Source organism: Drosophila yakuba, chromosome 2R (genome assembly GCF_016746365.2).
Source record: "Drosophila yakuba strain Tai18E2 chromosome 2R, Prin_Dyak_Tai18E2_2.1, whole genome shotgun sequence".
NCBI lineage: Eukaryota > Metazoa > Arthropoda > Insecta > Diptera > Drosophilidae > Drosophila > Drosophila yakuba.
The window spans coordinates 9,343,046-9,367,031 of record NC_052528.2 but is presented as its reverse complement, the minus strand read 5'-3'; the positions used below and the strand labels follow the sequence as shown (position 1 = coordinate 9,367,031).

Sequence of the window (23,986 nt, the reverse complement as noted above, 5' to 3'; positions counted from 1 at the left end):
GCGAAATATCTAACCGGAGCTATCGTTCTCACGCGCTACCCGCCGCCAGAGGGCGTTGAATTATTCAAATCGGTCGGTTACGCGCACTCAAAATTAGAAACGTACGTTTCATACCGACAAAAAAATAAAAAGCGCCCACGCCGGCACCATTTATTGCAATTAATAACGAACAAATTCGCGCGTACGCAACAGATGGATAAACAAATCGCTCGGCGTGCACTTGGCTGTTGGGAAGTGCGAGTGCCAACAGAGATCTCGATTCGCTTAGTTGCCGCCTCCGGTTCGCACGGTGCAGTTCGTCGGACCCAGAGATACCGATCCAATCCGAGCAGGAGTCCCTAGTTGTGCGTCAAAGAGCGCCGCCACGCCTGAACTCTGAAAATTATTAAGATAATAAACGCGAGCGCCTGCTAAGTGCCTGCGAATGGTTCTTCTCGCGCATAAACTTGTTTCTTGTGTAAATAAACGAAGTGACGGCGAGCCTTTGAAGTTCTGGCCGGGACCCGGATTCCCCGCGTGGAATGTGCGGCCCAAGTGGATAGATGAAGCTGTGACACCTGCAGGCCATCCTCCTCGCTGGCTCGAGCCCCATATCACCGCTCCATGACTTGCCGGCCATTAGCTTCTTCATCGGTATTGGAGGCGGCGCCCCGGTGAGCCTCTTGGCTGTCTCAGCACTTAGTGCATTCTTTGTTGACACACAGGTATGTGCACCCAGACAAATAGTTTAATTTCGGATCAGCTATACGCGCTACTCGTGGAGTTAAGGGATATACTAGATTCGCTAGATTCGCACTAGATATAGTGCCTATTAGGCACATGTATGTATATACGAGTATGATCAGGATGGGTCGTCTGTTCGTCCATCTGTCATCAAAACATTATAATACTTGGACAGAAATTATTAGACGAATTAAACACCAATCCAGAAAACCATCCAGATTGTAAGAATCCTGATGAATTCAGAGTACTACATTGAAAAATAGGTAAATGCGTGGGTTAATATCTCCCTCAGTGAACTATAAGCTGATAGAAATGCACGAGCGTGATATTTTCAAAGCCCCAATGCAAATGTCGCTCCAACATTTAAAGTTCAAATCAGCAGCAGACCTTTGACCCGACCTCGAATCACCTCTGGCATCGTGGGCCACCCACCCGTGTACAGAACTGCCACTTTGTCACATCATCGGAGGTCGAATCATCAATCACCACGCCCCCGTAGTCCCCTTGTCTATTTTGCAGTTGCGATTGTCTGCGAAGAGAATTTGTATAATTGCCAATTGCCGCGGATTTGCTCGATTGCAGAGACCAAATAATATTCAGCATACGCCGTGTGTGCCAAATTAATTGTAATACATTTCGCCGCATTGCCGTGCCCACACACACACTCAGGCACACATACATAGCGCACTCGGGGCTACGATGTACATACGTACATATAGCATGTATTTATATATATAGACTAGAGAGAATCGCATAACAATAAATCCAAACCGAACATTTGCGCCGCTTTGCACTTTGGAGCACCGACTTTCTGAGTTGTCTGTAAATTTGTGAGTTCTGCTATGGCTCTGTGCATATACATACATGTGGCTGAAATCGGTGTAAGTGCCTGTGTATTTGTTAGCTCGCTTCCCGATTGCTATAAAGTAATTCGCATTCGGAACGGGCTGCTCATTCGACTGATGGATTTGTGAATACTATTTGTGGCAATAATGCCAAAATTTGATCTTAATTCTCATAATTGCATTATTTGTAGCAATAACAGTCTTTTCAAATGCACTCACATTTCTTGATAATATTTAAAATGAAGTATTCCCTCATTTATGATTACTAATAAGCTCTGTATTTATAATAATTAAAGGGAAATGCTATTAAACCCTTTAACTACTTCTCGCACAACCCTCGTTGTTGTTACTTGAACGTAACACATTACGTATACGTGATGGGCAAACACTTTTCCAACCCGCTCCCACTTCCGTGTATGCGTATCCCTTGGCCTTCGGTAGGCTGCAGTGCAGTTACGATTTTTCCACGGCTGTTGCGACATGTTTTGCATGGCCGAAAAAACAAGAGCACAGGGCCCGGAATAAAAGTTCAAACAGTGTTGCAAACAATTTGCCATAAAACCGAATGCAGAAGCCCAATAAAGGCAGAGCGGCGAAAAAGAAACAACGGTGGCCAAAACTCAATCATGTGGCCAGTGGAGTGGAGTGGGCCACTTAGTGGCCCTGCCCCCTTTTGCTCAACCTTTGGGGCTTGGAGCTTTGAACCTTGGCGCCATTTCGCTGACCGACGCAGCGAGGCGCATAAATTTTCCCTCGTCTTTGGACTGAGAGGAAAAGTGAGCTGGAGGAAAGCCGAGAGGCTGCAGCTCAAAAGACTCGCTTGGCAAATGTTCAGCTGAAACTTTCGTCTTCGCCTCGTTTGAATGCTCATTCCCTGGACTTTGCCGTCTCGGCAGCAATGACCTACAAAAGCATTTAAAATTTACGACTTGCAGGCGATGCTGCCCGGGATGAATGAAGACAAACTGCAGAAATTGCCATAGAGGCGGTGGTTCCACGGGCACTGACAGTGATGCCAATCAATTGTTAAAGGAAAAAAAAGAAGAAAATGATACCGACTTTATGGACAGCAATAAAAAAGATAACTATTTGTAAACTTATTTAGCATAACACACTTTCCCAGCTGAGGTATAAACTATGAGATGCTCAAATAAATTCCGATTCTGCAGCCATTTAAAAATTGTTATCCCTATAGTCTGATACCCAGATCCACCCAGTGAACAGTAAAAGAAAGTTATTCAAAAACTCAAAATGTAGAAAGTCCTCATAAGCTAATTACTCCCCAATGGAATTGGCAGCTAAGTTGCTCCTGGCGACGGCGACAGCTGACAGTTCGTTGGCAGCTTGGAGCTGGGAGTTTTCCGAAGCGACTTGCAAGCGTGGAAATTCGCGCCGCATGCGTCAAGCTGCTTAATTGCACTTGTGTGCAATTACATTTAAGTAACTGAAAGGTGGAGTGCACTTTGCTGACAATTAAGCGCACACGCGTGCACAAATTAAGTGTGCCGGGCGAACGGGGCGTATGCGCAATCAAAGAGCAAAGACCATTGTACGTCAGACAACATAAGGCTTGCCGAAAATCGGGGTGCGAAGCGAAGCCATATCAAGCTGCGTGCGGGTATAAATAGCACTAGAAATACATCTCGGGCAGGAGGTCCCGAATTATTTATACACGTTCTCACATTCCTTCGCACTGACTGCACGAGTTTGGCGATTTGCAATTACTTCGCTATTTGGGCAATGGCTTTTATTCCGCGTCATCGCTGCGTCTGTCTGGCTGCGCTGCTCATTCCTCCGACCGCTTTTCCACTTTCCCATTTCCATTTTCCCGCACTGCCCACTCCTCCGTCCAATGGTCTATGGTCCATTGTCTGAGCACGCTTGGCATCGCTCCAAGAGCGCGAAATCGAATGCTTCTGCTCATTACTCATACGCAACGTGGCACATCGCAGAAAGGAACAATACAAAAGTTCAATTTTTAATTGAAACACCAAATGGGGAAATTCATGCTGTGTTTGGTGCCTTTTTATATGAAAATATACTGATATCAAACATTCAATAGCACTGGTTCTTTTTTAAAATTTGTAAATTTTAAACATTTACATAAACTTCCATATTAAGCCATTGCCAAACATTAGTTATACATATTTGTACGAGTATGTGAAAAGTAAGTGAAAAATGTACGAGTTCAGAAAAGCCGAATAATTCAATTTGCGTATACACATAACGCGAGTAATTTATGCATAATTATCCAAGGCATTCTTTCCTCCCTTCTAAGCCCTGAAAATTTGCCGAATTGAGAGCAAAAGTTCCTGAATTCATAATCATTGAAACTGTACATAAATAAGCAAATTGCTCGCAAAGGCAGCAACTGCAAAAGTTAATTATGCGCAAAGTGAAACCAAATGTTTTGGCTCAAACACCATTGCGAGCGAATGTCGAAAGCAAATTGAATGTAAACTGAGAGAAATGAAATATGATGAACTCTGTGGCGACGAGGGGGGTCAGGTCTTTCATTCCATTTAATGGCCAACTGTCCGCTGGCCCAAGAGATCTCGGAAATATGTACACGAGTATGTATACAGAATAGGGAAAATAGAGAATACATAAATCTGCGACTAGATGCTGTCTGGCTGATATAAAAAATATATCACAAAAGCATTTCGAGTGCGCTGACAAAGGCGCTAATGGCAAATGGATAACAAGGAGTACACACGAACATGTAAACATAAAAATAAATTAATCAATTTCATGCAGACAACAAAAGCCAAAAAATGTGTTTGCATTTTTATGGCGAAACTTTTCCGAATTGAGGCAATGAACTTGGATGGATGGATAATTTAATGTTTTAAGTTCTGGCAATTAATTTCCAACGAAGATCATTGACACCAGAAATATTTAAAAGTAATCGAGAAATTTAAAAATCTACTTATGTGAATAATGTTTAACTTTCGCTCAAAACGCAGATTAAATAAAACTTACAGAAATTAAAAAACTCTAAGAAAACGTAATAAAAATTAAAGTTTTTATTGTAATTCAAATATGGAAGAGCCCGGAACAGTGCCAAATTTTTGCATTAGACTGTATTTATTTTTCGAATATTCGGGCAAACATTTGTCGGTCTTTGTAGCCTCATAGACCTCATAGACCAAACACCGGTGTCCTTCGAGAATCCTTCAAGGGTAGCCAGCCAAGGAATTCGTTTTGGCACTCAGCATATGCGTCGTGGTCAAGGCGAACATTATTATTATTGAATATTTCACAATGCACATTTCAATGCCCAGTACACCAATAAAAAATCTGGAGGGGCAAATGTGTGCGAAAACTCGAGCTGCAAAAGTTTATGGCATGAAACGTTTCAATGGGTCGCTCAGCTAGCGCCAACAAAATGTTTTAGAGTGGGAGCAGCATTCGAACACTTCACTTTTCTGGGGGCGACTGTGGGCGTGGCTGGGGCGATGGACGGTGGGCGGTGGGCGGTGGGTTCGGCGGCGAACGGCACTTGAGAAACAGCGCGCAAATTTGTTGCCAACTTTCAGAGCATCGATGGCATCGCTGGGTGCTGGGTGCGTTCGTGTGCCCCTGGCTCACTAATTTTTCGCCGCCGTTTGTCGCGCTCAACATTTTACATATTTGTGTATATATTATATATTTGATGCTTCTAGGTGCCGAGATGGGCAAATTGTGAATAGGCACTTTTACAACGATGATTGGGAACCGTAATCGAAACGATCAAGTACCCCTGATTTTCTAGCTGGGTTACTAATGGAATAATCAATATTATACCTTCATTTTCTTTTATTTATCTAAATAAACACGTTAAATGAACAGTAAATTACTTAATAAATGGTAAACGGCATGATTCCCTCTTTGTTATATGCTTTTTGAATGAAAACACTTCAAGTGTCCTGCTACAACTTTGCTCATTCAAGTTTCAAAGTATCTATTTATCGCGTGTTTTTTCAGCAAAAATATTCGGCTATATTTTTCAATGAACTTGTAGTGTGCACCTCTACTTGGCCATTTTCTTGTGGCTAAGCGGAAAACTCGTATAATTCCGCATTCGCATAATTGTGGCCTAATATGTGGTTTTAATCTGTCAATATTGCGAGCGGACATCGTGGCGTATGCGCAACGCGGACTTTGACTGCGCCTAACATATGTGCCATTAATTTAAAAGTAATTAAAATGCCCGCGAGTTACTGCAATGCCAATGCAAACAAGAGCGAATATCTTATGCTGTGTGCAGCTACATTCGCTTTTGGCTTACCAGTCGTCTGCCAAAAGCAGAAAATATACGTCTTGCGTCATCCAATGCACATTGTGTGGCACAGCACAGTTTGTGCCAAGTTTTCAAATATAAATAAAAGTTATATGCGAAAGCGAAATGTTTGCCTAACCGTCCGGCAGAAGGCGGCAGCAATTAATGCAAAATAAAATGTAATTATACTGCCCGTTTAAAAAAATCGACTTAATTAAATTCAAAATTGGATTCATGGCTAATTGAAAGCGGAATGAGAATCGCAAGCCGATGGCGTCTGCGGGGCTGGTTAATCAGCTACTTAAAGCCCAATGTGCTCTCAGCCATTTGGCAGTAATTGTTAGCAAGAAAAATGCCATAATTAGCAAGGGCACAATACGACAAAGGAAAGGCAAACAAGAGCCTTTTTAAAGTTTAAACCTGGATTTCAAGCAGAAGGATGTGCGCCGCTTGACAATTGCTAATTAGTCCTTTCTTGTAATGTGAATAATGGATTAAGCCAGAAAGGCTGCCCAGCTAATTAACGATAATAATAATATTGTTTTTATTCACTTCTTTAAAAAGTATTGTCATTGTTCAGAAAGCAATCTTTCTGGAAATAAATATATATAACTCTGTGGACTTTAAAGTATCACCTCACTTGTAGCACATTGCTGGTATTTTGAGTTGATTCCCTGAAATCTGAATGTGAAATGCATTTCCACACTTTCTTACCTTCCAACACAGATATTTTAACTTTTAGCAAACGCATTTAGCAATGTTCGCCGCGAAATCTTGGGAACCATTAAACGTATAAAACCCGAGAAGTGCGGCACTTCTTGGCCTGCAAAATGGGTCCCCGGTCAGTCTTTCAGCTGAGCGAACTTTCCCGCTGAGTGTTAATTATCCGAGCACCACGCCATCCACCAGCCGAGAGGCGAGGCGGAAGTGCATCGGCGAGGACGACAACGAAAACATTTCATGGCACATTATTTTTATTAATAATTATTTCGAATGCAGACCAGACGGGACCGCTTGTGCATCAATTTTACATGAGCAGGCAGCTCCCTTCGCGTGCGAGGGCCGGGATGTGGGATGCGGTGAATCTGTGGGTATGGGCATGGGCATGAACATGGACATGGACATGGGTATGGGCATGGGAAATGGGGTTCTTCTACGGACTGGGTTCGTCCATGTTCCGGACACTGACAGCGGCCGACAACGTTGACGCAAATCGAAAATGCCAACTGTGTGCGCTTGGTATCATTATTTCATTTCGCCCCTTGTGATTTAACTCGGCTGGCAGGTCCCATAACTCGGGTGCCACAGCACATAGGATGGTTTTTGGGTTCCGAATGTGGGTTCCTGTGCCATGTCTTAATAAGCCTTCAGGTGCAGCTGCAAATGAGCCGTGAGTTATTTGCAGAGCACACCGATAAGTGTAATTGCGGGATTCTTCGCTGCTTCGTTTTTAAAAATAAACGCAGGTTTTTGGCATGAAATAAATTGTGAAAAATGGCTTACGTAAGCGAATGACAAAAATGTTCTAATGTAAAGTCCCCGTACAGTCGGTACCCGTGAAATTTGAGCTTTGGTGACGCTAATCCGACCCTTATCAATAATGATCTAATCGGGCTGCGCAAAAGCCGCTAATGAGAATAATAAATCATGGCATTGGTATGCAGAATTCCGGCGAAAGGAACTGAAGAACCTACCAGGAATTAGAGCTTATCCCGTCTTTAAGGAGAGACAACCGGCCCACTTTCTCCTCCTGGAACATTAACTTTTTTCCTGCTCCCAACAACCCTAACCCGATTTTGTGTGTGTTTTGATTTAGGCGACCTTATCGACTAGCAGCTCGTTCTTTGTCTTGTTTGAGTTGACATTTTTTGTTTCTGTTTTATTTTTCCTGCTGGCAGAAACGGACAAAAATGGGGTTTCCTTCTTTATGCGAACACACAAAAGAAAACTTTGATATTGTTTCAAACTCATTACATAGGAGAAACAATTAAAAAATAGTTATTCACTTTCATTCAGTAGCTTATGTAACAACTTCAAATCACATTTCAAATCGTTTTCAAATTAAAAGTAATTGTAAAATCTGTTACCCGATAAGAAAGCGGATTGAAATAAAATTGTTTACAATGCAGATAACAGTTTTTCCGCAGTGTTCCAAATTTTGTTCCTTTTTCCGGGTATGTTGTTTGAAAATCTCCTTTTGTGCCTTCGTTTGTGTTTGTAGTAAAAAGTAACAAATATGTGGCATTCATTTTTTTGCTCGTTTCGAGTTTTGTTTTCAGGCGCGTTGGGTAAAAGAAAATAAATAAAAATAAGACGCACACTGACACAAAGATTTCCCAGCCCAAAACACACACTCATTGATACGAATGCGATGGGTATTAATATAAATAAAGGGAAAAGTAAGAGACGCAACAACAATGAGAGCGAAAATTGCGAACGTACAAAAAACTTGGATGCCTCCCTCCGCCTTTCCTTGTGCCACCCACAAGGTTTTCCGCGCACATCTCCGCGCTTTCCGCACCCCCTAGATTTTCACTTAGCACGCCTGGTTGTCTGGTCTGCCGGCGTCGACGTCGCGTCGCTGCCTGGCGTTTTATTGTTTTCCGTTTTCCACGCTCATCGTTCAACGCTTTCCCGACGCTCTTCCGACGCCCACAAGCTTGTTCACCTTCTTTTTTATGAATGAACGCGAATTTTCTAGCCAACGGCAGCCAAAAAAACAAGGCAACCGTTTGAACGCGTGAAATGTGCAAATGGAAAATCATTTAAAGGCAACAAAAGCCAAGTAACGCGCAAGAATTTGGCCAAAAAAGAGAGACATCAACTTGTCAGAAGAAGCCCACGCAATCTCGACACTCCCACTGCCACTCCCACTCCCACCCCTTTCTCTTTGCCATTTCCCTAATTTGAACCGGCTTTTCTCACAGCCATTAACAGATAAGCTAGAATTGGCAACAAGATGCGCATCCCTACAGTATCAGCCTCAATTCGGCGGATTTCGCGGGAGCAAGGTTAAGTAAAAGCAGTTTTTTCAAAAGTCGAGCAGTGTTTCAGTTGTTCGAGATATGTTTAAAATAAATACATAATTACCCAGCCCAAAGCTGCCCAGTTGAACCGCTTCTAACCGGAGATTTTTTGAGAAAACCGGACCATTACCGGGATCCGATTGGATCGCTTTAATAAATCGGTTTCTTAATGTTGACAAACTAAGAATGTGTTGGGTACTAATTTATTGCTCACTTAATAATCCTGTTCATTTGGCCAATTTTAACCAAATAACTTTAAATTTGGCAAGTGGCTGTATCGTAGACATCTTCCAACTCTTTTGACACAGTGCATACAATGCAACGATTTTCACTCATGTTATGAAAATATATATTTAGCATCTGATCTCCATACAAATGTATCATTATATATATTTCCACGATTCATTTAATTACGTTTCATATACCGCAATTTGTATGGTAATTTTGTATAAATATCTTAATGTTAAATGTTAAATATGCATTAATTGTTATTAAAAAAAAACAAAAAACTCTTATTCTATCCGGATCCCTGATTTGGTGTAATTCAGTCTTCATAGCCTCTGAAAACATACACGGTTACATCTTTTTCAAAACTATAATCCAAGAGCTTTCGTTTACTTTCAACCCAAAATACATTTATAATTTGGTGAAAAATATGCAAAGTCCAGGACGTAACCGCGAATATGGCCTAAATTGTTTTATAAGCCTTTGTAATGGCATGCAACCGCTGTTGTAGCCTCGACGGCCCCTTTAACCTCTTAACCCCGGCTGTTTTGTTGTTTTATTTCGTTTATAGTGCGTTACATCTTTGCCTTAATTTTTAGTGATAAGCCAGCGGAACCGCCTACCTTGAAGGCCACCACCCCATTCCACCCACCACCCACACTCGCAACATGTTGGATGAGATTCGTCATGCTATCCAACCTCAACATGTTCGATGCGACCGGGTTACTTGCCTTTTCGGACACAGATTTTGGCTTCAGTTTGTCGTCGTCGCTCATACGCAACGTTGGCCGGGCGGAAAATGCGAGCTTTCATTTAATTTCATTGAGTTTGTTGCTACTTTTGCCGCGAGTGCTGCCGGAAAATATTTGTGTGTGGCTTTTAATATTGTTGGAAAAAGTAATCGAAGGAAATAAGCTTAAATGCCAAGCATTTTCTGAATGCAAAGGTACAACAAAAATGATTAATTATGTGCTAAGTGACGAGTATTAAATAAGTTTATCTAGAGAACATATATCTTAAGCACTTGGAAGTTTGCATCGACTTAACTGCCTCGCCAAGAACGTTTTGACTGGTAATTGCCTTTTGAAATCTTTTTTGTAAACATTCTTCAATGCAAATGTAAATTTTAGTGCGTTTAGCTGTTCAAATAGTTTATGGAATTTTAGGAACTAAAAGTTGATTTGTTTCAATGTGTATTCATATAGGTATATTTTGATTTTTGAATATTTCCAAAGATAACTTGGATCTTATCTCAATCGCACAAATTCCGCTCTGCTATCAATCGCTAGCCAAACATAGTATTACTTATCTAACGCACGTTGACTTTTGACTAAGCTGAACAGAAGGTCGCTGTGGTAAAAGTAAATATTTTTTCTCTGCAAAGTTTTCAGCTGCCGGAAGTGGAAACTAGCACGCTTTTGTTTCGCTGACTGTTAGCCGAAGTGCTCGGAAAGGTCAACTCTAGGGTTAATACTTGCCAAAAGTTGCATTCAAAATTCCGTATTGTCAGTGCTTGTCAGGCAAATAAATCTAGAGAGGGATCTCTGGGGCTATTGAAAGGCAGCAAGGCAGAGAGGAAAGTTTTGCAATACCTAAATACCTTAGCCCGTGTTTCCCTTTGTTTTAAATCAATTTTAAAATTGATTAAATTCATATTTTTCAATCATTTTCATAAATGAATATTTGCATTTAGTATTATTATCTAGCTATAAGGCTGTTTTTAAATGCCTAAACATTATTCCCTTTAAGAGCTGCTTTCACCGTTCGTAACTTATTCGTTTCCAATACTCGAAAAAATATCTCAAAGCGGGTTCAGAGTTTAATTGAGCTTAGATCAATCCCAATTGCAATTCCCTTTTGTACAATTCCAAAATTGTATTTGTCAATCGCTTTCAATTACATTTAGCTTACGCTCCGTGATTTGCAGGCATTTTCCATTTGGTCAAGTTTTCCCCTAAAACTCCTCGGAATTTTCATTTTCCGTTGCTTTCTGGGTTACTAGCTTAATTTACTCCTTGAACTTGAGTTTGGCCACGCTTTGCGTCTGTAGTACCCCACTTTATGGCCTAATTAAAGTCAAAGTCCTATTAAATTTTCTTGTTGCCATAAAAACGTAGCTAGGATGCGACAGCGTTTGATATTTATTCGCTTTAAAGTTCGGGAGCGACATAAAAAATGTCTGTTGATGATGAGGCGAACACTTGAAGTAGATTTGTGGCCCCGATTTATTGATGAGCTGAATAAGACGTCTGGCAAATGAGCCGTGATTGAGAGCTGAATCGACTGACGGAGACATGGTCCTGCCAGAATGCCAAACAATTGGCCCGACCCACATGCACGTGTTCATACCTCGTCCTTGTATCTCGGCCCTTCCTGCATCCTCCCACTCATCTGCAAGGGGCACTAATGTCACGCTGATGAGTATTAATTGAGTAGCGCTTATACACACTCTCACACACAGCTTGTGCCACAATAGCCAGTATCCATAGATCCATAGCCTCGGGCCATAAATCTTACACACACCCGATGCCCCTGCATCATTCCTATCCATGGATTGGGGCACATGGCAGAGCCGCCGCAGTCGCCAAAAACACTCTCATTTATTCACAGATGGCACACGGTCACATGTCGAAAGTTGCGCCTTTCGCCAAAGTGCACTGAGCGAAAAGTGGAGCATTTATTTGACCTCCTAAAACACAACATAAAACGACTTTGCCTTAATAAGTTTATCTTTTTTTTAAGGAGGTGGACTTTATAATTTTGTCTGCATTAGAAATCGGTTGCCTTTTTTATTAACCATTATCGACCAGACTTGTTCGATTTGTTCATAATCAGTTACTGAACCATTCAAGTGAGCAATTCAAAAAGGGTTTATCATGCCTTCTGACCGCATTTTCATAACATTTCTGATTAAAGAGATTGTTTATGTGTTTTCTACATGGCTCATAGGAAAAGCTTTATTGTTTTTGTAGAATCGAAATCTTTATCGAATTCGCGTAATGGTTATCTTCTGCGTTTGATATTATGCAATGATTTTGGCCTGTGTGATTTTGGTGCGTCATGAATCCGCAAACATAATTTATATAACTTTCATTACTTATGATGACAATATTGGAACAATTGTTAAATTATTAAATATTTATATATTATATATTTTTTTAATGCATATATTAAATATGAATATACATTATAACACCTAATAATTTATTTATTACACTTTCCAAAAGTAAATAATTAACCCATAAAACATGTTTTTTACTTAATGCTTATGATTAACTCTACCCTCTGGGAAGTAAAAGGGCTCACCCGATTAACTAGCAATTGGACACAATCTGAAATACCTGAAATTCCTGGAACTTCCCAGTGTATTTTCTTGGCTCTGTGCCTGGGGCAGATGGTTTCGTGACTTGAGCTGACCATGTTTCGCTTCTGAGCGGAGTGAGATCGTCTGTGCATGTGAGCTGGCCATTGTCCTGGTGGTCCTGGCGGTCCTGGTGGTCGTGCCTTACGAGTCCTTTGTGTGGCTGCCTCCGCCCTCCTCAATGCCGCAACACACATGTGGGGCTTTGAGTTCCCCCTGGCTTTTCCTAGCACTCAACCCCCTCCCTCCCTACCATTTGAAGGCAAACAATTAGTGCGGATTGTTGTGGCTCTGTTATCGTTGCGTGTGTGAGTTACTGTGTTTAAACAGTTGGCGTCAAAATTATAATTAAAACGTGCATCAAAGTGAACGGCAGCACAGCATGTCACAATTTGTTATTGTTGCAGCCGCCGGGCTTTTAGAAAATTTTGTGATTTATCGGCAAAGTCGGAGAAGTCTCCTCACACCCATCCTCCTCCGCATTCCCCACTTGACGGCGCGTCCTTGCAGCTTAATTGAATTTTTATTGCCAAGTTTGCATAATGTGAACCTCTCTGCGTGAGGGCTCCGACGTCCGGAGGATCTCGTGGATACGTAATCCTGTGGAATTACGCACACGCCACATCAGCACGAAATTTTCCCCAATGCAGTGACCCATTAAGCTGTGATAAGCAACTGCCACAACAGCAACTGCTACAGCAACTGCAACAGCAACTGCAGTGGCGACCACAAAACAAAAAAGTATTAGGGCCTGGCCAAAGAGGGGGCAACGGTGGCAGTACGTGTAATAATCAACTAACGAACTAACCAACTATTTTCGCTGCAGTTGGCCGTGATTTGGCGATAAGCTCGTCGTTCAGCAACTACCCATTCCTCCGAAATGGGCGTTTTAGGCAGGTAATCGGCTTGTCAAAAAAGTTAAAGCTTAACTTTAAAATTTTTCTTCAATGTATGTAACCAAGTATGTATGGTCATCTTAGTTCATGTTTATCTCAAATAATGCTTTACCTGAAAAGTCCATTCATTGATGGTTGTTAGCAAATATTGTACGATTTTGAGTACCGTAGTTTGCTCCTAAAAACATTAGGCTAATTTTCACGTATCAAAAAAGGCGAAGAGCTCGACATAAGAATAAGAGAAGAGTGAGAAAACAGAATCTTTGCTGCCACACCACTCGAAATAATGCATGTTTTTCAATTTTCGATGAGGAGCCACTTGAGTTTGCATACTCAAGAGAGTGTCATCAACATATCTTGCAAAAATCGCAGAGTAAATAAATTTCCTGTGCCATGAGAGGCTGAGACGAAAGCGATTTAGATAGTTAGATAGTATTAAGACTTCGATCCAGTCCGAATTCAGCTTTTCACTGAAGTCACTTGACTTGGGTGGGGTATGCAGCAGTCTGTCAGTCCGCCAGTCCTTCAGTCCTTCAGTCCTTCAGAGTGTCCCTCAGTTAGTCAACCCATCAATCAGTTAAGTTTTGCCCTCGGGGCACTTGGCAAAAAAGAGAGAAAAACAAATTTAAAAAAAAGTTGCATGCGTCAAGCTGATTTTTCATTCATTGCAGCTGGGGGCATTGTGTTTTCCAGCTGCCTTCCCCTCGACTTTTGACATGGACACGCGATTCAGGGGTTCGCATGGACTCCCGACTTTCATGTGTCAAAATTCATTAGAAAACATCCTGCGCTTATATGTATTTTCATATTTTTCATTCTATTTTGCACAACAAAAAACAGGGCGGCAGATTATAAATTGAATTGAAATTGTGAAATGAAAGGGCTCAGCAGCAAACCTCAATGGGCAAAGATTTCTGAATTGTGATTTGATTTATGAAAAAGGCACTTACTTTTGTTATTCAGCCACACATATATATGCTAGTATACCTACATGTTTTTCCAATTGAGAGATTTATGGCAACGAGGCCAATGTTGGTCGTTTGTCTGATGGAATTATAGCCAGCTGCACAGATGTATTTGAACTATTGCAAATGTCAAAGATAATTGCCTTACCATGATTGATTTAACCATTCCCTTTATAATTAAAAGACAAAATTAAACAAATTAACGTTCGTGGTTTTGTCTTTATAAATGTTGCTTTAATTCTTTGATTTTTGATTCTGACTTTTTATGTTTTAAAGCACGGTAAAATAGATCTTTTACAAAATTGTTGTACTCAGGTCTATGAAAGCAGATGCTTTTTATGTGAAGGAAGTGAATTTACTGCCTGCAAATATGAAGCCAAAGGAAATAATTTTTTGTTAATATCACGATTAAGCCAGCCGATTCCTTCAAATTATCGCTGACAGCTGAAGTGATTTTCTATTAATATACCAGTTTTCTTATATTTATTTTCACCATCAATTGAATTACATTGTCAGCGTGAAAGTCGGAACCAGCCGAATTGAAGACTCTTTCATAAAATATGAGTTAACCAACTTAACTGTCACTCACAGTTAAGATAAGCCCGAGCAGTCAATCATTTGTCAATAAACCGGAGCAGCAGTAGCAGTATGTTTGCTTAGCAAACATATTTTCAGTTAAAGTAACAGTTTATGCCACTCCACTGGTCAATTGAGTATCTGAATGCGACCCCTGCTCATGTGAGGTTTACTTTGGCCAATTCCCCGGACTCCACTCTACGACCGGAGAACTGCCCGTGGAGGCTGTGCGTGCGACCAGTGGAGCGTGCGTGCCTTTCCAGTTGAGTGATGAAAGTGAGCGAGCATTTAGGCTGGCTCCTGGCTCTGGTTCCCATTCTGGTTCCCTCGCTAGCACACTAGCACACATTCCCATTCCCCGCCAGACACATCTCTGCTGCGGCTCCTGTTCCTACTGTTCCTCCTACTGCTCTTGGTGCTCGAAACACAGCTTTATTCGGCAAAGGACCACTTATGTGGCACGCAGAGGAAGTGCCCGCTCCAACATTGGCATACTTTGGCCTCCCCAAGTGCGACAGTATAGTATTAAGCGAGGACAAAAATCGGGGTACCGAATGCCAGGTACCGAGCAATGGGTACAAAATAAGAATCAACCAATCACAAACGAGTTTCTTCGCATATATTATATTTATTCCTTATTATTCAGTATGTACGTTACTTTCAAATTCAATTTATATTAAATATCGTTTACAATTAGAACGTGCAATTTCATGGTATACATATTTTCCTTTTCGAAAAAACCGAATGGAAAGCAAAAAACTTCAACTTGTAAGCCAATTAAAGTATTAGCAAGTTGTGGCTTTTGGGTCAACCTAAAATTTCTCATTTATTTAGCCCCCCAACAAGCTCCTCTTCGATAGCAAACATATCGTCCACAGGGATTGGTGTATGTACCTTTGACACATTAAGGGGAAGACACCATTTCCAGCAGAGACTAAGCATACTCTGCGCTCCTCGGAACAGTCCACATATATGCGGAACTTTAACCAGAATCCCAGCCCCAGTTGAGCATAGACACACGTCACATTTCTGCCCGGCTGCCGGCATATGATGCACCTGAGGCAGATACCTAAAGGACACCCTCCTGCTCCCACTCCCACTCCCAGCTACACCTCCCCTGCCCTTGCCACGCCCCCTCTGGGAACTATTTATAGAGCGGGCAGAGTGTCCTGTGCCATGTTAGCATGTGCCACGTCCATGTCCCCGACCTCGTGGCAGTTGTTTGTCTAGCCGATTTATAGCCAGGCCTCGCTAACGAAATATTGATAAAATGTCCATTTATTTATAATTTTCTATGCATTAACAGTTTGTTTCAAAAACAATCGAGATTCAGAAAGTTTATTTAATTTCCTAAAAATATAGAACAGTGAAAACTGACACATGCACATATCTACGGTTCTCAAAACTCAACTTAAAGTATTTAAGTATTTTAAAGTAAGAAATATTTCCTAGTCAGATTTCCAGTTGAAATTCCGCAAAACCCCGATTTTATGCATAGAAACCGACAACTCAGTACCTCGTCGTGTGGCAAGAAGGGAACTGCAGACTTTTGACTGAGTTGCTAGTTGAAGCGAGAGTTGTCTCCATGACAATATGTGTACTTTTGCCTCATCCATTTGTGCACACCGTACATGCAGATATAGCCTGCCAGACCTACGAACATACACATATGGAATACACGGTCTGTTTGTGCTCGGTGTGTTGGCCAACTTATGTGAGCCATGTTTGTGTGCATGTTTATGGCGCAAACTATTTGTCTGTTTATTTATTGATGCGTCTATTTATTTTTGTTTGTGAATGAAACAAGACGTTGGCAGAATTCAATTTTCAGTTTTGGGCCTTTGCTAAATATGATTTGCTGTATTTCGTTATTAAACAGCGTTCCTTAATTGCTCCAGTGGTTCCTTCCCATTCGGGTGTCCTTTTTTGAGGAGGAAAATCAATGTTGTGTTAACTGGAATTTCAGTCATCCTTTTCCTTCTTTTCCATTATCCCAAGGATTTGGTATGTTAATGTTAGTTGCTAACGATGTACTGCGTACTTGGTCCTTGAGAACAAAGATGTTTCTTTTCTGGGGGTCTGTCACCAAGGCGTTGTTTAAGCTTTTTTTTTTAAATGTGGCGCCTGCCAAATATGTCTGTCGTCGACTGTGATGATTAAAAGCCTGCCCATGATGCTGGGAAATATTCCTTCTATGGCCCAAACTCCGAAAACAAAGGAGAAGGACATTATATCGACTTGAATCCCTTAGAGGGGGTCAGTTTCTCAAGTAGATAATATAGTTTTCACCCAGGCTGGCTGCTTCCTCCTCTGGGAAAGTCGAACCCTCCAAAGTTCAATTCGCCCTTTTGGCAAGTTGGCGACTCTTCCTTCGTATGCTTCTACAAAATGTTTTACATATTTGCGCTTTTTGCATGTGCACACAAGAAAATTGGGTTGTCATATGAAGGAGAAAGGGGTTTTGGGGAAGTTAGCATACGGTCTTGGCATAATATGTAAATTTTCAGCTGTACGTGGCTTAAATTGTTATCACAATTTCCGAACAACTTGCGAAATACAAAATGTTAAAATAAAATGTCGGATAGGCAATCCCAGATGCTAAGAAATTAAGTAAAGAAGGGTTTTCCATTCCCAGCTAACTCCCTAAATGGATTTATGTATTCACGTTTCACAAATTAGCTTATCGAGAGAAGTCCTGGGGAAAATAGACTGAATTTCACCATAAGCTCCCAGTAAATTGAATCACAAAGCCACTTGAATCGAGTTTTCCGCCCAAAACACTGTACGGCAGTGGCCGAATTCCGGGTACCAACTCAATAGTTTTTGGAAAGTCATTACTGTCCGGCGTAATCACATTATTTGTGCAGTGTAGTGCAGCATTTCGGGGCATTCCCCTTGAACTTTTCGTGAATGTCACGAGCTGGCGGTGCGGTTCGCTCACCTCGACAGCCAGTTTCCCCAGTTCTTCCAGCTCCTCGATTTCCCAGTGGCCCAAGCGCGCTCATAGTGCCATTACCACCCACTGAACACTGACAAGCTTTCCCCGGCGTCAAATATTATTTTATCCAAGCCCCAGAAAGCGGCAGAGCGAGTGAGTGACAGGCAATAAAAAATGGGAGGCGACACTCGGCCAGGCCACTTCCGGCCGAGCCGGAAATGTTTCTGGACACCAAGAGGGGATTTTGGGGCGGTGAATGGGTGGTGGACGGTTGGACGAGTGGACGGTTGGACCGAAGGCCGAAGCCGTGTGCTATGCAAATAATTTAATTAATATTTTATTCGGACACCCGACAACCGGCCGGGCGGAAGAAAATTGGATTTTTATTTACATTTTTGCACTTACTTGAACCCGCCCGAGGATTCTGAATGGGAATAGGCATTGAATGGAGGAAGAAGTGCACAATAAAACCAGATGCGAACGTAAATTAAATCCCAACCTCTTCACATATATGTACATATGTATAGTACATGCATTCAGACGGATGCGTTGGCATTGGCCTGCAGTCAAAATTGAGAAAATACCGAAAAAAACCCAGGCCAAATCAACTTACGCTTGTAAACAGTAAACAGTAAACAAATCGAGGCATATATATCAGCAGAGATAGCTCAGACAGTTAGTTGCTCGTAAATCGGTGGGGATTATGTGCGCTAATAAAAGTTTAAGACGCTCGAGAAAAATATGTATATGTGCAGAGCAGAAGAACGAGCAGGCGTTTGAAAACTTTCGACGATTACGCATATGCATTGGCGCACAAATGGTAATTACTGCGTACAGGGCGGAATAATGATGATGATTAATGGTTGAACTAACCGACTGAAAAGTTGTATTCCTTTATGATTTTTGCTAATCTCTGTGTAATATAATGTTGGTCAGAGAGAAGGTGCGCAATACATATTAATGGTTAGTTCAACACAAACGCAGCCTCTTTGAATTTCTAAATTCTGTATTAATAAACAATAAAAACTATTTAGGCAGACGAAAGAAGTCTTTTAAGAATACGTTATCACCTGCTCTGAAAATATTTCTCTTTGCTTAATAGATATTTTAAACGCTCGGTGTGTCAGTCATAATTAAATTTGACTGTGCTATCTGTTAACTCTTTTTTTCACAGCTGGGCTCTTTGTCGTGCGTTTGTTTATCTGTATACCCAGAAGTCATGTGTCTGTTGACACTTCTCCCCAAGGTCAGAGTCGAAATAATATCATAAAAAATACCCGCACAAGAACATAAAAGGAAACGGTGAACAAATTTCGGTGACAGTAGATTGCAATAAATAATAAATTATAGGAGTTACTGCGAGCAATGAGCGCGGCGAGCGTCGCGTATTCATCACATGGATGTGGCTATATGCCACGGCAGTGGTATAAGGTGCCCCATAAGGTCTCGCGTGATCCGCCACATTGTTGAAAATTCGGGGGAGAGCTGCGTAAAGAGCGAACAACAGCCGTGGAAAGGGGGCAGTTCCTTCGCAGGTTTCTGCCTCGAGCGTTGCCAACACGCACATCAGTCATTCCGCTTACTTTTGGGTTTTTCCGAGTTTTTCCATCCAGTACTTGCCCTTTCCCTCCTGCAAGTGGTAAGTGAAAAACCTTTTCTTCGCTCATTGTTCTGCAACTTTTTGCCAGTTCTTAAGTGATTGAATCGAATTGAATTGGATAAATTTGCCAGAGCAAAAACTTTAAATTTACAATGATTGGAGAAACCGCCATTCTCGATATTGTACTTGCAAATGAACTACGACAAAGTGATTTTTTCCCATTTCCAGAAATGTTAAGCCAATCGCTGAAGAGCCTCGTGTGAAGTTTTCCGGACAGATTGAAACGGGATTTCTAGGGCATTATATAAACATTGCCTCCTTTTCTGGTCGGACTTTAAAGTTAGCTTGAAGTTTTAGTGGAAAACTTTGGACATAGGCGAAGATGCGGGCTTACGTCTGTAATGGATGCTGTTCAATATTCATGTTCCACTCTTTCGGCAAATGCAAATCAATACTTCTTAAGCCCGGAAAAGTTTTATTGCGCCACCAATCAGGTCTCGGGCGGTAGGGCTCTCAGTTGTTTGGGGCAACTTCTTCAGAGTTGTTAATGTTTGATAAGAAATTGATGCAGTACACTGAGTGAAATGGCAAGGAACTGGCAATTTCAATCGTAATTGCATCACCAGTTTACGTTTGATTTTTTCAATATTGTTTTTAAAATGGATGTATCATTGGAAGCATGTCAGTGTGCTTTGATAAATTTCGTTTAAATTTTTAAATTATACTTTACTTTATGCATCATACAATATTATTGCCTAATCATTTATTCATAACCTAACAAAAAAAGAGGGTAAAAAGGTGCAAAAGCAAACATTTTCTAAATGAGATTTAAATACACAAAGGCGCATAAGCTGCACTGCAAGAGCAATTTGATTAAAATATAATCATTTCCGCCGAGTATTTGTCCACCTGAAAGGGGCGTATCAACTTGTCAAGCTGTCAATATTTGGATACGCAATTATTAACGTATTTTGCGGTGGCAACAGAACTAATGAAATTCTGAAACAGCCACGGCACACAGTGCGTATTAATAATGCGACTGCCCATGGCTAATAATTATTAGCCATTTCAATCGGATGCATAAGTAAAAACACAAACAGAGCAGCAATCTGTCATACTTTTGTGTGTTTAAGCTGTTTATCAATTAATTCCTGTGCGAACGACCAGCACATACCAATGTTGTTTATTTACGCATGGCTGGATCTCAGCCCCAGACCATTGCACTCCTACAAGTCCCATAGAAAAACACAAAGATTCTCTGAATTTTCATTGCTCAGCCAGTGATTACGAGGTCCAGAAATTCCGGGACAGGTGTCATTGGTCAGGCGAGAACCGCCCACCCATAACCAAATGGCAAGGTGTGGGAAAAATAGAAGCTGAACGCCCTCTTATCATTGATAAACACCATATGCCAGTGGGAAGTGGGATGTGGGAAATGGGCTATGCGCTGTCCATTTTTGTTGGAAAAAGTCCCAGCTGGTAATTTCTGCACTTTCACGTCAGCATAATTAACAATCTTTTACGGGCTGTAAAATTGTTCAAACTTTGTGAATTCATACATACAAGCGCAATTAGAAAATGTTTAAATACACAGACTAAAAATGTGGTGCAATCAAACCAATAAGGACCGAGACAGTCCATACGTAAATGTACTGGGTATACACTAAAACTTTGCAATTGTTCTATTCAGGCTGGTAATTGAATATTATTTTATTATTGTAACAACCTTGATTTAAATGAAACAAATTGCTAATGGATTTTATACAAATACCGGCAGTTCTTTTCTTCTCAAATACTTTTTGACTATGTCTGCAAATTACCCAACAATAACACAGTGAAACAAAGTCGAAACCTTGCTTTTGTTCCGCAAAATATTGTTCATAAACTATATATGTGTCAGCAAAAGTGTTCATATACTGTCAGATTTCATGCCGACAGAAGTGTAGCCAAAGATTTTGCTTTTGACTTTGGCGCTCCGTAAAATTTGTTTTATTTTTATGGTCGGATAATTTGCATTTTTAATGCCATTAAAAGCACATAATTGGAAAATAATGGGCCTAAAAGAGGCGCCCCAAAGCAGAGTAGCAAATAGAACGGCGTGGGGCAAAAACTTTGTTGAAAACTTGGACTAATTTGGTTACTCTGTCTCCTTTTATCTTTGCACATTGCAGGGCGGAAAATGGAAAACTGAGAAGTGAAAACGATAGTGAATCAAACAAGGCCTGAAGTAAGATGTCAGCAGCGTTAGTACAGAAGGCGACGGAAACTCAACTCGATCAGCCACCGGAAGTGGGCGTGGCACAGTTGGCAACCATTTCGTTGCTACTGCAATACGACATAGACAACACACTGAATGCGCTCAAGGAGCACAAGAAGATGACACTGGACGCCCGATTGGGCGGCGAGCTGCCCGTCGCAGTCAACAATAACCAGGACAAGGACATCAACCGAAATCTGTCGGAGCAAACCGAACTGGAGGAGGATCTGGGTCTGAAGAGCAGGGAGAGCGCCTTTATGCCTCCCACTCCGCCTGCCACGCCCAACCTGCAGAGCACTGCCCAGAAGCGCTGGAAGATCCTGGCCAAGGTGCTGCGCAAGGACTCCGAGGAAACGGTGTCCTCCTCCAGCGATGAGTTCGCTGAGGAGCAGACTGCATCCGTGCGGCGCTTCAAGAGCTTCGATCTGCTCCGCCAGGACAGCTTCGAGGATCACGTGAGTCTGAAGTGCTTGGGTAAGACGGAGAACTGGTACAAGTACCGCATGCAGCTGGAGAACGAGTCGGAGTACTCGGTGAACATCCACCACATGGAGCGTCAGCTGACCGCCAGTGATCTGATGGGATTCAATAACACGGGCAACATATGCGTTTGGCCCTCGGAGGAGGCATTGACCGCGCTGGTTCTCTCTGAGGTCGCTTCATATAGAGGCAAGTGGATCCTGGAACTTGGCGGCGGGTTCACCTCGCTGGCTGGCCTCATGCTGGCCAAATACGCCACTCCGTATGCGGTTCACCTGACCGATGGCAATGAGATATCGGTGGAAAACGTGAGGAAAACCGTTTGTCTCAATGAGCTGAGCTGCTACACCAAGTGCTCGGTTCTAAAATGGCAGGAGAAGTGTGCCCGATCCCAGGCAGAGCAGGCCAAGTTCGACTTCATCCTCTGCGCCGACTGCCTGTTCTTTGACGAGGCCCGATCCGCCCTGGTGGACACCATCTGGTACTATCTGGCGCCCGAGGGATCGGCCCTGATTATGGCTCCTCGTCGCGGGCGCACTTTGAGCGTTTTTCAGGATGAGTGTGTGGCCAGGGGCTTCCGCGTGGAGTTGGCCACTCGGTATAACGAGACCATCTGGCAGCGGCATCTCCAGCTGAAGGCCGACTCTGCCCTCTACGACGAGGACCTCCACTACCCTTTGCTCCTGCGGCTGTGCAAGAGCCACAGCTAGGAGAAAATCGAAGGGGTTCGGACTTTATGGGAAGCCACTTGGCTGCAGTAGGTGCAATTAAACTTAGTCAATGTTTTAGTTGATAGCAAGCAAATTCCAGTTTACACCTTAAACAAAGAAGAGGCCAACAGCGGGGATAGAAATTACCCCGTTGGTCTCAAAGGACAACAAGAAATTCCTCCCACACTGAAAGGAAATGTAGCAAATCAAATTCGTTAGACTGGTGCTAGAAACTAGATTATCAAGTTTTTCGGTTGAATGAACACAATACCTCTCACGTTAAACTCAGTGGACATTAAAATGTTATGCTATTCTGTTGTTTTTCATTTGGCCAAATTGGCCAGTTTAATTTCTGTTTGCGAGGTAAAGTAAAATAATTAACATAAAAATTAATAATTCTTAATTACAGAAATATGTTTTGTTAAAAACTCCATTTGAAAGTCGCTCGTGAGGGGGTTTGTGAATCACTTGTTCGTTTGAAAGTCCTATTGGGACTTTTCCAACCATATCTAAAATACTCAAAGTGAATTTTAATGAATATGATGGTATATATTCACCGCTTTAAAGCACCAGTCTAGTGATCACCTTTAGCTCGTAGTTCACTGTTAAGTTGTGTAAGAAAAAATTCCTTTGATATGTTAATTTGATTTCCGCTGATTCCACAAGTTTTGTAACGTTTTTTTTACAAATACTCCTCGTTATGTATATGTAGTTACCTCTATGTACGTTACACACCCACCACCCACCACCCTTACACACACACAAGTATTATTTAAATTTAACGTGTACGCTGCGTAGTATACTTTTTGGCTGCTTTCGTAGAAGGGCAGAGAGCATCCCCAACTGAAAAAGAGAAAACGGAAAATGGGTTTCCCGGAAACCGCACACAAAGCAGCAGCGCTCGACCAATTAATTAATAGTTAACTAAACTTAGTATACTGTAATTACCTAGAGCATGTGCTAATGGTTATATGATGATGATGAGATAAATACAGTATCGAAAGGCCACATATGCGCCCTGTTTTACTGCCTCGAAAGGGCCTGGCAATGCCACATTGCAGTGATGTCAATGGTAATCGTCATCCGCAAACATATTGTCAGAGTTATAAGCTAGCTGTTCATT

General features: G+C 41.8%; 1 protein-coding gene across 5 annotated transcripts; it reads left to right on the top strand.

Moving 5' to 3' along the window:
• The first annotated feature begins 321 nt into the window (after window positions 1-321).
• Window positions 322-23,875, top strand: LOC6529823 (calmodulin-lysine N-methyltransferase). 5 transcript variants are annotated; one of them, XR_006245129.1, is made up of 3 exons: window positions 19,026-19,118; window positions 19,167-19,455; window positions 19,645-20,162. XR_006245129.1 is itself a non-coding variant. In XM_015196561.3 (2 exons), the coding sequence occupies exon 2, from the start codon at window positions 21,649-21,651 to the stop codon at window positions 22,861-22,863; it is 1,215 nt and encodes a 404-aa protein (XP_015052047.1). In that variant the 5' UTR covers window positions 322-704; window positions 21,588-21,648; the 3' UTR covers window positions 22,864-23,875. The 5 variants fall into 5 exon arrangements, 4 of the variants coding, with proteins under 4 accessions (XP_015052047.1, XP_015052048.1, XP_002090804.1 ...); XM_015196561.3 differs by lacking the exons at window positions 19,026-19,118; window positions 19,167-19,455; window positions 19,645-20,162 and adding exons at window positions 322-704; window positions 21,588-23,875; XM_015196562.3 differs by lacking the exons at window positions 19,026-19,118; window positions 19,167-19,455; window positions 19,645-20,162 and adding exons at window positions 9,843-10,026; window positions 21,588-23,875.
• The last annotated feature ends 111 nt before the right edge of the window (window positions 23,876-23,986 follow it).